Source organism: Callithrix jacchus, chromosome 19 (assembly GCF_049354715.1).
Source record: "Callithrix jacchus isolate 240 chromosome 19, calJac240_pri, whole genome shotgun sequence".
Taxonomy (NCBI): Eukaryota; Metazoa; Chordata; class Mammalia; order Primates; family Cebidae; genus Callithrix; species Callithrix jacchus.
In genome coordinates, this window is record NC_133520.1 from 9,280,310 (window position 1) to 9,296,792 (window position 16,483).

At 38.8% G+C, this 16,483-nt stretch overlaps 1 protein-coding gene across 25 annotated transcripts in view; it reads left to right on the forward strand.

The window, feature by feature from the left end:
- Window positions 1-16,483, forward strand: part of LOC108589162 (uncharacterized) — a 434,713-nt gene that overhangs the window by 96,970 nt on the left and 321,260 nt on the right. For 22 of the 25 annotated variants that reach the window (XR_013529689.1, XR_013529690.1, XR_013529704.1 and 19 more), the window contains exon 2: window positions 16,222-16,306. Coding sequence is in view for 3 of the 25 variants with exons in the window: in XM_078356545.1 (XP_078212671.1) it covers window positions 16,222-16,306 (85 nt within the window). In the remaining 22 variants the exon portion in view is untranslated. Of the gene's footprint in view, window positions 1-880; window positions 10,952-16,221; window positions 16,307-16,483 lie in introns of those variants that run through there. The other 3 variants (XR_013529709.1, XR_013529710.1, XR_013529711.1) reach the window with 2 other exon arrangements.

Here is a 16,483-nt window from a genome sequence, read left to right on the forward strand (position 1 = left end):
GTGTCCCAAATGATCTGTCCCTGCAATCCCCTGGGCTGGCCTACTGTCCAAGTCTCGTTCAGTCTCAAGTCCAGCCCTCTCAAGTCTCAGGTTGCCAGTTCAACAGGACACCTGGACAAGCGCGCCCTGTGGGGATTGCTGGGTAGGGCCGGCCGCCGCCGCTCCGGCTGCCGGCTTCACCAGGCAGACCTACTGCCTGGCGTCCCGTGTCTTTTTTATACTTGGGAGTTTCCCCATTCTGTGGGCAACAAAAATCAGTCTGGAAATGCAGCTCCGACTCACTGTTTGCAGATTCAACGAGAGCTCCAATCCTGGGTTGTTCTCACAGCGCCATCTTGAGTCCTCCCTCGTGTCTGTTGTCTATTTTTATGAAAATTTGGTGAGTCTGTAAAGGAGGTGTGGTGGTAAGGATTTTTTTTTTTCCATAAATATTTGTTTAATGTTTACTGTGTGTCAGGCACTGTGCTTGGGGATGTGCATGAATTAGCTCTTCTAATTTAATCTTCCTGGCTGCTCTTTCTGGAAGGATGTACCATACGAATCCTGTTTTGCAGATGATTAAAAACAAGTCTTAGGGCTGGGCATGGTAGCTCACGCCTGTAATCACAGGACTTTGGGAGTCCAAGGTGGGTGGATCACTGGCGACAAGAATGAGGAAGAGTCATGGTTCAGGTCAGAAAATGGCACTAAGAAAGAGATCATGAAATGACTTCAGGTGAGAATCTGTTTTATTCATCTGATACTTGGTCTTAAGCATGGATGAACATGTCGTGATGTTTCCAAGTGGGCCACCAGGTGGTGGGACTTAACACAGCAGCCAGAATTTAGAAGTGAAGAGTTGGGGGCATGGGGCATTGGGGTGGGGAAACTGTCCAGCTGTACCAGTTCTGTGGGGCTTAAGAGAGTGTGTTCAGTAAGTCAGAGTCTGTGAACCTTGGGAGCAAACAAACCAAGGTAGCATCAAAACTAGATTCTTTGTGTTTCTTGTTTTTTCTAGCCTATCTTAGCATTTCATGAAAAGATTTTGAAATTTTCAGCTATGCTAAGGGGAACCAAAAGTGCTGACAGAGAAACAACTGATCACAAGGGCCAGTAAAGTAGTGGTAGCAGGGATTAGAATTACAGGCTCTGGCTGGGCATGGTGGCTACACCTGTAATTGCAGCACTTTGGAAGGCCAAGGCAGATGGATTGCTTGAGTTCAGGAGTTCGAGATCAGCCTGGGCAACATGGTGAAACCCTATCTCTACTAAAAATACAAAAAAATAGTAGATGGCATACCCCTGTAGTCCCAGCTACTTGTGTGGCTGAGGTGGGAGAATCTCTGAGCCTGGGAGGTCACGGATGCAGTGAGCCGACATGGTGCCACTGCTCTCCAGCCTAGGTGACAGGTTAATATGCTGTCTAAAAAAATAATTAAAAAAAAAAAAATAAATGAGAGGACTCTAAGAGAAAGGGCAAAATCCAAGAGAAAATCAAGGAAACATGTTTATTCATCTCTTCTCACCTGACAGTTTGCTTTCTCAAGCTAAAAATCTCAAGTTGCAGTTCTGGCATTAGTTTTTTTAGGAAAGCTGAGATTGATTTACAAGATCTCGCATCTTCAGTTGAAAGTCAGACCGAGTTTCATGTCCAGAAATGTAGCTTCCTCTAATCTGCTGTTTCACTTTCTACAGTTTCATTTACCTGTAGTCAATGGTGGTCAGAAAATGGAACATTCCAGAAAAAACAATTCATGACAAAATCTTGTTCCATCCTGCTCTGTCTTCCCCAGGGAATCCTCCCTTTGTACAGTATCTCCATGCTGTAAGATCCAAGTTAAAAATGAGTCCATGAAATTGTGAAGAAGGCAAAAGAAATTCTGGTTTTGCTGTCACACCTCAAACTGCAAGTTACAAACATGGTGCGTTATGGGTGCTCAGTTAAGATGAAGAAGATGTTAAATTTGTGTGTGGAAGACACAGCTGGAAATGTGTTCCTACTGATGGCAATTAGATTTGGTACTATCCGTGGTTTCAGAAATCCACTAGGAGTGTTGGAGCATATCGCCCTGGAGATGGGAGAGACGCTGTGCTTAACCTGATGAGTCTCACACCCAGAGCTTGCTATTTGCATACAGTTCTCTATTATTGATGCATTTATTCACAGATTCACCATCAAGAGGGTTTTTGATTAATTGCTTGGCAGTGGTAGTTTGTCCTGGCTTACAAGAGGTGATCATGTGTATTTTCCCCCTACTCTTGTTCAGTACCATTGCATGGTTGATTGTGATTGCCCATGTTGGGAGTGTGATGCTACAGAAACTGGCAAACTGTACCAGTCAGGGTTTCCCCACCCTCAAAATCTGTATGTTAAATGTTTACCAGTGCAATATTTGTCCTAGTGCTTTTTTCACTTTTAATAGAATAAAATAAAAACATTTTTCCAACAGGTTCACAAGGTACAAAAATATAAAGCTACTAAAAATTTTTGTTATTTGGATCATTGTTCAGTTTCACTCACAAAACAAGAGAGGCATTTGATCACAGTTACTAAGAGCCATTTCAGAATTTTATGTGAATTTTGGTCTCATGTTCCTTTGGGTTGTGTCGTGCAAGATTTGGAGTATTTTTTTGAAGTGAGAAAACCCTGGACTTGGATCTTAACCAACTATCTTTAAGATGGGTGACAACAGAAAAGTTACTTAACTTTTCCAAGCGTTAGGTTTTCTTCTGTATGACATTAGAATGAAATATTTTTGTAGCGCTCTAACACTGTGATCTGTGATTCCATAAACACCTTCAGTAGGTATTAGTACTGTTACTCAGTTTATGCCATGAAAGTATTAAGGGCCAGCTTACGTTTTACTAGAGTATACAGATGTGCTTACATTTTTTTCACAGCTATTATGGTATCATACAATAGCCAAACATTTGACTAGTCAAGCCCTTCCTTTTTTGAATGGTGGCAGAGGAATTCTTTTAAGTTCCAATGAATAATTATTTAGCATTAACATCTGAATCATGGGAACCGTGCCTGCTTACTCCACTACTGATTGTCACCCTGTGAAATGGAGGATAGTAAAATATAAATACACATGGTTTACAGGACAGTAGAAACAAAGAAGGGAAGTTTTTCCATATTAATTTCCCTCTTTCTATACCCAGGCCTCTTCTCAGGCTGAACTTCCTTCTTCAACCGTTTTGGCGTATCAGTTGCTGATAATGACCTAAATCCAGGAGGGCACTTTAGTGAGGATGCCTGCTATTGATCAAAGTTGTATCATCCAGACCAACAGTTCAAAGATTTCTGACTTCCTCCCTTATCTTAGCAACTTCTCTGTTCTCCATCACCCCCATCCCTCTTCAGTTCTAAGTACATACTTGCAGTAGTCATTCCATTTTTTCCTCTCTTCTCTGGCTTTGCAGGTTGTTAGTCCATATATTGTATTCTCATTCTAAACATCCCAGTGTCCCCTTTTCTTTGCATTCATGTTGTATTTTAGTGTGGGCAGTAGATTTTGCTGTAGCCTTCTAATTATTTCATTTGTGTTTATTTTGCATTGAAAACTGTCTGCAAGCTGTCTGATACCTTCTCCTCTACAACTTTTCCAAGTGTTAATATCCTCATTTGTAAAAAGAAAAAAAGAGGATACTAATACATTTCTTTTAGAATTGTGTGGATTAAATGATATGATGTATGAGTATGTAGGGACCCATAACATGGTGTTCAGCACTTTGTAGGTATTCAACAGATATTAGCTATTTCCTCTTCCTTTGCTGTTCTCCTTTATGCCTAAGACAAATTTTTTTTTTTTTTTGGGACGGAATTTCGCTCTTGTTACCCAGGCTGGAGTGCAATGGCGCGATCTCGGCTCACCACAACCTCCGCCTCCTGGGTTCAGGCAATTCTCCTGCCTCAGCCTCCTGAGTAGCTGGGATTACAGGCATGCGCCACCATGCCCAGCTAATTTTTTGTATTTTTAGTAGAGACGGGGTTTCACCAGGTTGACCAGGATGGTCTCGATCTGTTGACCTCATGATCCACCCACCTTGGCCTCCTAAAGTGCTGGGATTACAGTCTTGAGCCACCGCGCCCGGCCCGCCTAAGACAAAATTTATCTACAAGTAAGCATTCAGAAAATTCTTATGGGGCCCATAATTATAACACCTGTATGGATAGTACTTATTCTTCCCCAGTCTTGATGTTTCTTTTTGTGTTGAGAGATTTCTATTAGTAGATCAACCTGGTTTCACATCTCCCTTAGGAAGGTGTGATGTATTGGTGAATAAGTTTTAGACGAAGAACTTTAGAATGGGGAAGAAAAGAAGTTTGTGATGAAGAACAAGACAAAGAAGTAGCTCAGTCCCTTTTTGCCATGTGTGTGTTTGTATGTGCGCGTACACACATGTGTAGCAGGGAGACATGCAAGGTAAAAGGAGATTTGACTGCTTATGAGCACATCGTGACCTGCTCCTTCATGCTGAAAGTTTTACAGCGGCAAGCTCCTACATGAGGGGTCTTTGTTTTTTCAGCCTTATACATGCCTAAGTCTGGGATTCAGTAAGAAAGTGTTCATTGTTGCTGCAAATGGGAGTCACATTCTTCAATATGAGATTGATCAAAAATTAAAGTGGTATTTTAATCTACATATACTACTCTTTTGTGCTTCTCTATTAGATCTGAAATTGGGTATGAAAATAGCATTTTTTTTTTTTTTAGAAACAAGTCTTTCTAATATCTCTAGCAATCTGTTCTTCCAGTTTGTGTAATATAAAATTATACCAGTCCCACAACATCCTGTTTCTTGTATCCTACTTTAAAAAGCCTCTTTCATATGAATTTGCAAGTGTTCCAGTGGAAGCCATAATTAATTCATTTTTTTTTTTGTAAATCATCCAAAGCACTCTTTATTGCTGTGACTTCTCAAAGATGGATGTCTCTCATTTAGCATCTTTCTGAAAATAATAGCTTGTTTTTGAAATTTTTGGTACACTTCTACCCTGTTGATCATTAGAATCACAATTGCTGTATTTTTCATCTTTCTATTACTTAAAAATTCTTTACATAAAAATTCTCATCTTCATCTTCTCCAGATGACAAGATTTCATTATAGAACATGGTTAGAGGCCAAAATTCCTAACTTTTGAGTGACTGTAAAATACTTCAGCAGATTCTTTTATCAGTTTCCCCTGATTCTGACTCTTAACCTCTGTGTAGGGTCACAGAGAAGAGGGAATGAGAAGGAGGTAATGATTAAAGAAAAGGCAGAAGAGATGGGCTAGATTTCCAAATAGGCTTATGACAGGGATTGGCAGAGAGAGATTTTTCTCTGTGCTAAGGTGCTTTTTCAGAGCTCATTGAGTCCTGGGACAATTGATCATCTTCATGTGACACTAGTGGGGAATGAATCAACATCAGTTGTTGGAAGGAGGGAGTTATCAAGCACACAGAAGTGTCAGTTCCGAGAGACAGACTGCGTGGCATTTTGACAGAGAGTAAGAGTGCCAATGAGCCACCAACTACAGAGCTCGATAGTAAGCTAAAGGAGAAACACCAGGGTTTTCACTCTCTTCTGAGTGCTGATGTGTGTGTGTGGGAGAGCACTTCTCAGAACTGAGTTTGGGGAAAAATTTATAATTGACTCCAGAGCAGCTGGAGCAATTTGTATTAGGGGCTACTTTTTCTTTCAGAACCATTGTGCTGTCCATTGCTCGTAGGATCCAAACACTGGGTTAATAAGAGGTCAAAGAATGCCAATTACAGGAGCACTTGGCCTATCCTACTTATGGGGTCAGCTATCAGACTTCCACTTCATCAGCCCTGCCTATGAAAAGCCAACAGAAATGTATTCTCAGGGTCATATTAATTTGTGAGTTAATTAACAGTTTATTCACTGAGCACATTTTGGACACTTGGCATTGGGCTTGATGATGGAAATATAACAAATTCATAAGCTGTGGCTCTTGCTCTGCTTTTGAAGGAACTCTCAGGCTTCAGGGGAGGCAGAAATCTAAACAGCTACGCCAGAAGCTCATATGAATCAAGAACAAAAGCTCATGGAAGCACAGAGGAGAGATCAGACTCTCACACAGCATGAAGACAGATGTGGTGCAGCTTTTTCAGGGGAAGAGTGACCAGCAATGTGTGCCATTTCTAAAATGTGCCTACGAGTTGAGTATCATTGAAATTTGCACTGCCTGTTTCGTTGAGTTTTCTCATACTGAGGAAACTTCATGGAACACATGGGTGTTAAGACAGTCAGTTGTGATCACAAATGACTTTAATATCTTACTAATTACTGTACCATCTAAATAAGTGTGTCATAAAAAAATAGATGCCTGTGAAGGAATTGCCTGAAAAAAATGTGATTGACCCAGATTATTGTAGTTGCGGAAAGAATTTCATTTTTCAAATATATTTCTAAACCATGCCCAAGCTTATCTGGGTGAACTTCTGGCAAGTAGCAAAGAGTAACACTAGCTCGGTGGTGTCTGGGAGTGGTGAGGCTTGAGTTGTTTAGGAGAAATAGAAGATACTTATTCTCCAGACACTTCTTATCAGATGCAGAGTTGGAAATATCCTGATAAATCTGGTGCTAGTTAAACATCCGCTGCATGATACACTCCCATGGGAAAAACCTACCCTTGAGAACTTGGGCTTTTTATTTGCTTTGAGAACCTCAATTGCTAACTGTACAATTCCTGGAAGCATCTTGACAGCATGAATTGATTATGAAGATGGTGTAAGTAACACTAAGGTTTCAGCGCGTTGGTCATTAGAGTTCTTCATTGTGAAAAGAATGGTTGGGACATTTGTTTAAAGGATAATGACATGAAAGAAACACCATTTTTCCACCAAATCTACAAAGGTTACTGTGGCATTACCTGCAAGAAGCTTGCACAATATAGCAGGCTTTAGACACATCATATTGTCATCAATGTTTCCAGAAGTAGCCACTGAGAATGGACATGACCTTTATTTTTGTGATAGTGAAAATGTGGCAAGTGGCTGGGCATGGAGACTAACATCATCTCAGCATTTTGGGAGGCTGAGGCAGGAAGATCACTCGAGGCCAGGAGTTTGACGCCAGCCTGGGCAACATAGAGAGACAACATTTCTACAAAAAAAAAGGAAAGAAAGAAAAGAAAAAAGAAAGCATTTGAAAATTAGCTGGCTGTGGTGGCTGGAGGTGGAGTTGGGAAGATAGCTTGAGCCCAGGAGTCTTAGGCTGCTGTGAGCCATGATGGTGCTACTGCACTCCAGCCTGAGTGATGGAGTGAGACTTTGTCTCTATTTAAAAAAAGAAAGAAAGAAAAGAAAAAGAAAAGACAAGGCAAATTATTATAAACATGGAGGCCAGGGCATGGTTCTGTGATTGAAGTACTGAGTAGAAGGAAGAAAAATATTTTTACCAACCACTTAAATATATATATAGATATATAGATATATATATAGATATATGAATATGAAATCATTTAATCCTCACAATAGCCAGTTAGACATCATCACTGTCGTTCATGAAGGAGGCTGAGGCACCAAAAATTAATGAATTGAGTCAGGGATGGAAGTGGAAAGGACACTGGACCAGACCTTGGAACCAGGAATATAAGCCCAATACTTATTTCTTGGCAATGTGATATCATGTAAGTTATTTAGCCTCCAATGTCTGTGTCTCATGTTTCAGTTTAATAATTAGAAATATAATAATTCTAACAAGAATATATTAGTGTACTAGGTTATACTTTATGAATGTTTTTCATATTTATTATCTTATTTGTTCTTCGCCTAATGTCTGTGTAGTTGCTGGGATAGTTGACACAAAATAGTGGAAGTGCTGGAGTTCTGGGTTCAAATCCTGGCTCTGCCTTCATCTGCCCTTTTGAGATTCAATCTCATTTTCACTACAGTCAAGACAGTAATACCTATTTGCAGCACTATTGTGAGATCTGCAAGAGATAGATACGGGTAAGCATGTTTAACAAATGGTAGTTCCTATTAAGGCCCCATTTGAAAGATGAGAAAAATAATACTCAGATATTCTATCAGTCCCTCAAAGTTTCACACAACATACTAGGCAGTGAGGTAAGGAGTTAGAAGCATAAGCTTTGAGTTAGGTAGATTTGGGATTTAATTCTGGCTTTATTTCTTATAAGCTCTGTGACCTTGGGCAAGTTACTCAATCTGACCGAAGTTTAGTTTTTGCATATGTACAATTATCTGTCAAATAATCATAGCTTCTTTAGTGGGTGGGTGATGGAGAAGATAAAATAAAAGCACCTAGCTAAGTGTTGGTCTTTTCCTTCTTTACGCTCCCTCCTTTCCTTTCTTCCTTCTGTCCTTTCATTTGTAGTCTGGTACATGCCCAATACATTTTAGGAGATCAGATATTATCTTTTTTAGAGGAACTAACTTGATGTTGTAAAAAGCCCACAGGATTTGGAGTTGAACATGTAATGGTTCAGGTTGAGGAGTCCTGATCTGACCCCCTCTAGCTCAGTGATTTTGTGCGAGTCACCTCACCAGACCATCAGACCCACTCACTTGTTAATGATCCTTACCATAAAGGGCCACTGTAAAGAGTACAGAAGGGGGATGATGATTTGGATGGTGCTTTGTAGTGTCATAGAGCTAGAGAAGTGTTATATTTATGAATATGGATTTTGGGCACTAGGCAATGAATTAGAAGACGTTTTTGTGAGTAAGTACAGGAGACCTAGATAGCAAAGTTTTTAGAACAAAAGGCAAATCCTATCTCAGAGCAGAGCAGTGGTTCAGCTCTTATCACGTTACTGTCTTTGATGGTATCATCAGCTCTGTCCTTCTCTGCACCTGGTACTGCCCAGACTTACCAAAAGGAATCTGTAAGTCCATATGCACATATGGATATTCCCAACCAATGAATTTTAAAAGTAGATTTACTATCATTACTGTTACCAAAGTTTTTGTCCTTCAAAAGAAGCTCAATGGCAGCAAATGCTAGAAGCTACTTCACTTGAATGGAGCAATTCTCTGGTGGCAAGGACTGAGTCTTACTTATCTTTGTATCCTAGTGCCTAGCACAGTATGTTAGGGACTTAATAGATGGTCAATAACTGGTGTGAATAAGTGAATGAGTAAACACATTTTTTTTCATTGACTTAGCACTATGCCTAGTTCCTCCCTTTTGAAGCCTACAGAGTTCAGGTGTGGTCAACTTGACCTCTGGTTTCCTTTGTTTTTTTCGTGTCAGTTGATCTGCCTCCGGGCTTACAGAGCTCTTTGAAGAGTATCCTGCTCCCTTGGAGTTGTTTGTCTTACTGACTTTTCCCCTCACAGGATGATGATATCACTTGAGAAATTCAGCTCTTAAAAATTTCATCTCTTCCAAAATAGGAAACGAGCTCATCTCAGTCAAGCTGTATGCTGTTATAATATCTCAATAATAGCCGGCCCTACTATCCCTTTTGTCTTTAGTGTTAAGAGAAAGAAGCAAAGCAACAACCCAAAGTGACCCACATGAAACATCTCAGTAGTTTTCAGCACTCAACTTAGTTATTATCACATCTCATGGGACAAAGCCTTAGGCCAAATGTGGGAAAATGGTCTCTTAAGTGGAAAAAATGAAGAAAGGGAAAAAATGAGATCAGTGAAAATAAATACAGTACAAAACTCCAAGTGATTCAGTTTTGTTAAAAGTAAAGTGATGATAGGTAGAGGGAGTGCACTGATTGTGGGTTATTTTCTAAAACCCCAAACAAGGGATTTGGAAAGCTGAAAGGCAAATCTGTCTCTTAAATTTGCCCAGAGACATCTTGCAGAGAGGACTAATATCTGTAGCTATTTTGGGAAGGTCACCTATTAAACAAGAACCTTGTGTGCCAAATTCATGTGGGGCTAGCACTCAAGGTCATGGACAGTCATGAATCAAAATGTTCCCAAATGTGGATTGTCTGCAGCCAATTGGAATCTGGTGAAATTTCTTCAGGAATTAGAACACCATACTTATCCCTACAGCCTCCACTGATGTCACAAAACTGCCAAGGAGCCCTTCAGTGGATCTCAAATCTATCCACACATTTGAATGGCAGATCCATTTTATTCCAAGGAATGTTCTCAGGAGCATAAATATGTGGCCCAGATGCTCACATATTCTTTTCTGAGTGGGTGGTTGTGAAATGCATGGTGTGGTGGTAAAGGTCTAGGCGCCTGACAGTTCTTGAATTTGGAGTTGGGCCAGTTGGTGCATTACTCAGTGTTCTGGGGGCAGAATACTGGGAGTTTGGTGTCATATAGCAGGTTAAAACATGGCTTGAGAATCAGACATGTCTCTTTCAGTCGCCTGCTGGTTAAGTGGCAGAGGACAAGTTAAGTATTTTGGAACCTATCACCCTGTTTAAGTAACATGAGTATGATATTTAGATCACAGGATTATGGGATTATTAAACTAAATTATGCATGCAAAAAGTGTCTCGGACTGAACTTGATCGGAATAAGTAGTAGATGTTGTTATTGTTATTATTCGTCAGCTAGAGAGCTGGGAAGAGAAACAGGGTCACATATAGGAGGTGACCGAGAGGATGTTCTATTGCTTTTGTATTTTCTTTTTATGAGGAATCATTGAACTTGCATTGTTGAAACATTGTCACAACTGGAGTTTTTAACGTTATTACAAATAGAATAGCATTGTGTCACTCCTTGAAACATTGATGCAAATGGAGTGTAGGTTCCAAGGCAAACCCAGAAGGTTGCTGAAATCATGTGTTTTAGCAACAAGATTTTGCTTCGTCTCTCTCTTCTCATTGCCAGTGTAAGTGATTTAATTTTTGTGAGCTGCTTTAGGAGATTTATCATACTGTTTTTATGGGCAAATAAATTCCCAGCTACAGACAACTGGAATATAACTTATTTGTGTGCTGGAGGCTTACAGTGCTGGTTAGAAGTACTGGTTAGAAGGCTTTTAATTTTGTTGGAAATCAGTACTCATTATGCCTGGTGAGTATTTTTATTTTTTTAATCCTTCAGGAAATTTCTATTGCTTTGGCCAAGTGGCTGGAGGGAATCTCAGCCTTTACCACAGCTACCTTTCGCTTTTCTTCTCTGTCTCCTTCCTCTTGTTCCTTTCCCGGGATCTTGGGTATGGGCAAATGAGCCTGCTTCAATGGCTTCTATGTGGGGCTACTGTTTTGATGCTGCCTTAAAAAAATGTCAATTTAATACTTTTACTAAGGAAATATTTTTATAGTAACCAGTTGGTTACTTAAGGTTAAAGTTATTTAACCAGTAACCTTAATCTAATTCATGGAGTAAGGCTATAATATTTCCCATTTCCATGTCCTCCCATTTTCTCCTCATCTCAGCCAATAATAGGTATTACTGTTGTTTTTAATTTTTTGTCTGATAAATTTTAAGTGTTATTTTCTTGCTCTTCCTAATGAATTTGTACCTATTTCCACATGTTTTATGGCTATTTTGATGTTCTTTTCTGGATTATCTATATATCCTTTGCCTGTTTTTTATTTAGTTTGTCTTCCGGACAATTTGGAAGAGCTTTTTTTAAATAAAAAAACTATGGACATTAGCCTGAATGTGTTCAGTTTGGTGAACAAATGGTCTCTCTCTTTCTGAGTTTCCAGTCTTGTTAAAATGGCGTCATCCAGTCCTATGCTGACTTAGATGACTTAGACTAGCTTTTCTTGCAAGATTGTGTTTTGCAACATATGTTTAAGCCATTAATCCATATGAAATTCAGCTTTGTATGTTGTATAGAGGACCAATTTTATTTTCTTCTGGATACTTGGCCAGTTATGGCAGCAGCATTAATTAAATAATCCACACCTTCCCATGCCTTGATTCTATTTTTACCTCTTATTTGTACTGGGATCTATTTCTGTATTTACTGTTCTGTTGTTGTGATTAATGTGTCTATTTCTACCATTATCAAGTTGATCTGATTATATTGGTTTAATAGTGTGCTCTGTATCTGTGTTCTCTTCTCTTCCACGCTCATTTATGTTCTTCGTAGGCATTCATAAATCTATATAAACTTTAATAGTTATCAAATTCCAGAATAACCCCAGCTTTGGAGATTCAAATTGGAATTGCTTTACATTATATATTCATTTGGGAGAGATTAATTTTTTAATAACAAGAAGTATTTTTACTCAAGAACCAATGTAAGGAGAAATGCAAATTAAAAGTAAGAAGCTTACTTCTCTCTGTAAAAATAAAGGAAGAGACTTCTTCCCTGTATTTCTTTCCTTTCATAATTTTTTTATGAAATTCTCTGTCCAAAACAGTTGGATATGTGAGTCTGGAATTGAAATGAGAGGTCTGGGCTAGATCTATAAAACTGGGAGTCATTGGCATATACTATTTAAAGCCATAATAATGTTTGAGATCACTAATCGAGTGCAGATGAAGGGAAAAAAAAAGGATGAATATTAAGATACCGGGGAGTGACAAAGAATGGCTAGATTACTGAGAAAAACTAGAAGATTATAGTTTTTTGGAGCTAAGTGAATACAGTATGTATTTCAAAGAGGAAGAATGATCAGCCATGTCAGTGTTGCTTACAGGCAAAGTAAGTGGATGTTGGATTTAGGGACATGAGAGTCATTGATGATCTTGACAAGAGGTCGCCAATGGAGTGGAATGTTTGAGGTGAAGGCTTGATTAGGTCATATTTAATGCAAACTTTGAGGATGACAATTAAATATAATGCATGGTTCTCAATCGAGTCCTGGATTTAAATACCACCATCACTATCACCATCACTGATATTGTCATCACTATCACCAACAGTAATCAAAAAATCTATAAAGGACATTTTTGGGGAAAATAGAGAAATTTAAATAGGGACTATAAATAATATTGTAGCAATGTTAAATTTTATGATAGTGATTACTGTATTACTGTCCTATTTGTAGGATATACATACTTAAGCACTTAAGGAATGACATAATGTTTGTAATTGACTGAAATGGTTCCTCCAAAAGAATGTATATTTGTGTTTGCATATACTACACACATAAATACATATATATGTGTATATAAAATATGTATTTGTTTATAAAGACTAAAGACATATGAAAATGTGGCAAAATATTAATAATATATGTAGATGGAGGATATATGGATTTGGCAATAAAGCCGAAGGCAAAAAATACAAGGCAAATTTCAAGAAAAAGAAACTAGAAGTTGTAAGAAAAATGTCACACAAGTAGAATTTAAAGATAAGAATATTAAAAAGAATGAATAAGAACATTAGGTTAACAAAGGTACAACTTATGAAAAAGATAAAATAGTGATAAACCTGGACTTAAATCTATATACAAACCTATTGTATATAGGTTTGTATATAGATTTAGATTTGTATATTGTAAACCTATATAGTATATAGGTTTTATATTGTAAACCTATATAGTATATAGGTTTTATATTGTAAACCTATATACAAACCTATATACATCATAACAAAAGCAGCATTTTGTTATTCTATGCTGCTTCAATGAGCTTGACATTTTCTAAATAGTTGCAAAGAAAAACATTGAGAATGGAAGAAGAGGAATTGGAAACTGTGTATAATTTACGTTTTTATCTAGTTCACAAGTAAAGATACTAGATGGGAACATCAATTGCTCCTCTTCAGTAAAAGGCAGGAAAGTGGAGTACATGAGTACGGATTTCAATAGATGCTGATAGAAATTTTCTTTTGGTCGTTCAACTTTCTTAGTGAAGTGGGAAATAAGATCATCAGCTGAACAGAAGGATGGGTGAGGCTTAAGGAGAGAGGAGGTCTGAAGTGGGAAAGTGAAAGCACGAGGGAAGTGCAATTACTGATTAATGTTAAGGGGCCACCTGAGGTTCAACCACAAACAGACTTAAAGTAAGACCAGTTGGTGTGGCTGTGTGTTTTTCCTTAGTCAAATTCAGATATGTGGTTGAAGGTATAAAAGTTGAAGTGGATTTAGTCAGAGGTGCAGTTTCCAAAGAAAGGACAAAATTGGGACAAGAATTGTCGAAGGTGTATGCAAGGGCATGATTCTTACCACTCTCGGAGTAAAGCTGGGAGAGAGGAGTGAGGCCTGGTGGCAAAATTGTATGATCAGTTGACTGGAGATCCTGTTGAGGGAAAGTGATAAAAGTTGGATACCAAAGAGAGTTACCTGGAAAGAGAGGAGGTGGTGGTCAGAGAGTAGGAGATATGAAGTGGAATTTGGATGGGTTAAAGTTATTGCCAGTAGTGAGCTACTCTTGTGTTTCTGGAATATCTTCCTTACTCATAGTGTATTATTCATTGTATGATTGCTAGATTTCTATTACACATTTAACTTATATTTTGTGATGTATATAGGTTTATCACTATTTTATCTTTTTCATAAGTTGTACCTTTGTTAACCTAATGTTCTTATTCATTCTTTTTAATATTCTTATCTTTAAATTCTACTTGTGTGACATTTTTCTTTCAACTTCTAGTTTCTTTTTCTTGATATTTGCCTTGTATTTTTTGCCTTCGGCTTTATTGCCAATCCTTCTTTATTATTTTTAAAAGTATGTTTCTTATAAATAGAATATAGCTTTATTTTTGTATTTTAGCTTAACCTGTCAGCCTCTTTTCTTGGTTTGTTGTTGTTTGTTTGTTTTTGAGACAGGATCTCACTCTGTCACCCAAGCTGGGGTGCAGTGGCATGATCGCATCTCACTGCAGCCTTGACTTCCTGTCCTCAGGCGATCCTCCTACCTCAGCCTTCTAGGTAGCTGGGACTACAGGCATATGTCCCTGTACTTGGCTAATTTTTTGTAGTATTTGTAGAGATGGGGTTTTACTATGTTGCTCAGGCTGGTCTCAAACTCCTGTGGTCTCTATTTTTTAAATGGGAGAATTTAGTTCTTTTCCATTGATTGTAAAGACTTATATACATGCCTTGTCCTCATACATCTTCCATTCTCTGGATGCTGGACACTGTCAGATGACCGTTCCACTTTGTGGGCTCCCTGAGGCTCAGGTCTGGTTGTAGGTATGCCATGCTACACTGTTAGAGAGGAGGCTGCTGGAGTGTCTTTTCTCCCAGGTCTAACCTTCCAGCCTCAGGGATGAGGACTCACTCCATTCCTTTAGCTTCTATCTAGATTTCTTTAGGCCAACTCTCCAGGGAGAAATGCCAGCCCCAGTTTTCTCTGCTTAATTTTCTTCAGAGTCCGAGGTCTTTTTTACACCTGAGTCATCATGAGCTCCAGCAGCAGTTTGGCTCAAGAGCTGTGTACAGACTGGAGTTAAGAGTGGAGTAGTTGTGAGGTGAATTGAGGGTGTCGTTTTCTGAATGTCTTCTAAGACCTGCCATAGATGTTTATAGTGGCAAATTTGTATTCAGTTTTGACATATCTGGTTTACCACACACTAGGGTTGTATTTTGAGAAAACTCTCAGTTGTCTTCTATTCTTTATATACTTCGGCTCATACTTATACAAAGTGTATAACTGTAGTTAGCCCAGTAGGGATACTGAACATTAATAAAATCAGAAAGAGAAAGTGGTTTATTTTTATGGTCAAACTGCTTGGTATTAGTTTTTAGAAAACACTCTTCAAGTACTTTATGCCCTCATACTCTTTAGACCAGTCAGCGGCTAAGGAGCAGTGTCAGAATGTCCTACTTTGGCTTGGGAATTTCTTCTTTCTGTATTTTCTAGGAGTCTATCTGCCATAAGCCTGTCCATTCTGGGACTATGACAATGGTTCTTAACTGTGATTGTGTATCAAGATCACTTACAGATTTTTTAAAGATACATATATCAGGGTTACATTGGCTGTAACTTAGTATCTATAGAGCTCAAACTTATTATTGTTTTTGGTGAAGACTCTTAGGTGACCAGTATGTTCCAGGGAATTACCTTCTCATCACTGCTACGCTCTTTTTCTTTCTTATTCCCCCTTTTCCTAAATACGCCAAGTCGCTGACTTTCATTACTAGGGCATTTCAAAGGCTTGAAGAGTTTTCCACATAGGCGGGACCTCCCTAGTCTCAGAACATGCATTCACTCTCCACCTACTGCACTTAGCATTATGAATTTGTTCTCTAGGGTGTGGTCTCAATTGTGGAGACAGATTGACCTTCATTCCCTTGTATGTAGATTTCTGGAAGTGGGAGCAAGCATGGAAGCTGAAAGTTTTGAGCAGTAAATGTCCCTTTAATTCTATGTCAGATAGCTTCTATTTGTGCCTCTGGATTCATTCTCTACTCTTATCTTCTTGCTGTCTGTTCCAGGAAGCTGAGACCTGTGTGAACTATAGCAATCCATTCCCTTGTTTGATGAGGTTGGGCCAACTGGGAGCCCTGGCAAGAAAGCAAGGTTGGTATATTCAGTTCCCATTTTCCCTCTTTGTGAGGACCTTGAATTGGCTGTGACCTCAGCTGAAGGTCTCCTTTCAACGTGGCTTTCTTTACATTGTATTTGTCTTCTGGGTTTCAGCCTTCTGTCCTTTCTCTTGCTCCTCTGGCCTAGTAGTAGTAATGGCTATGTGACTAT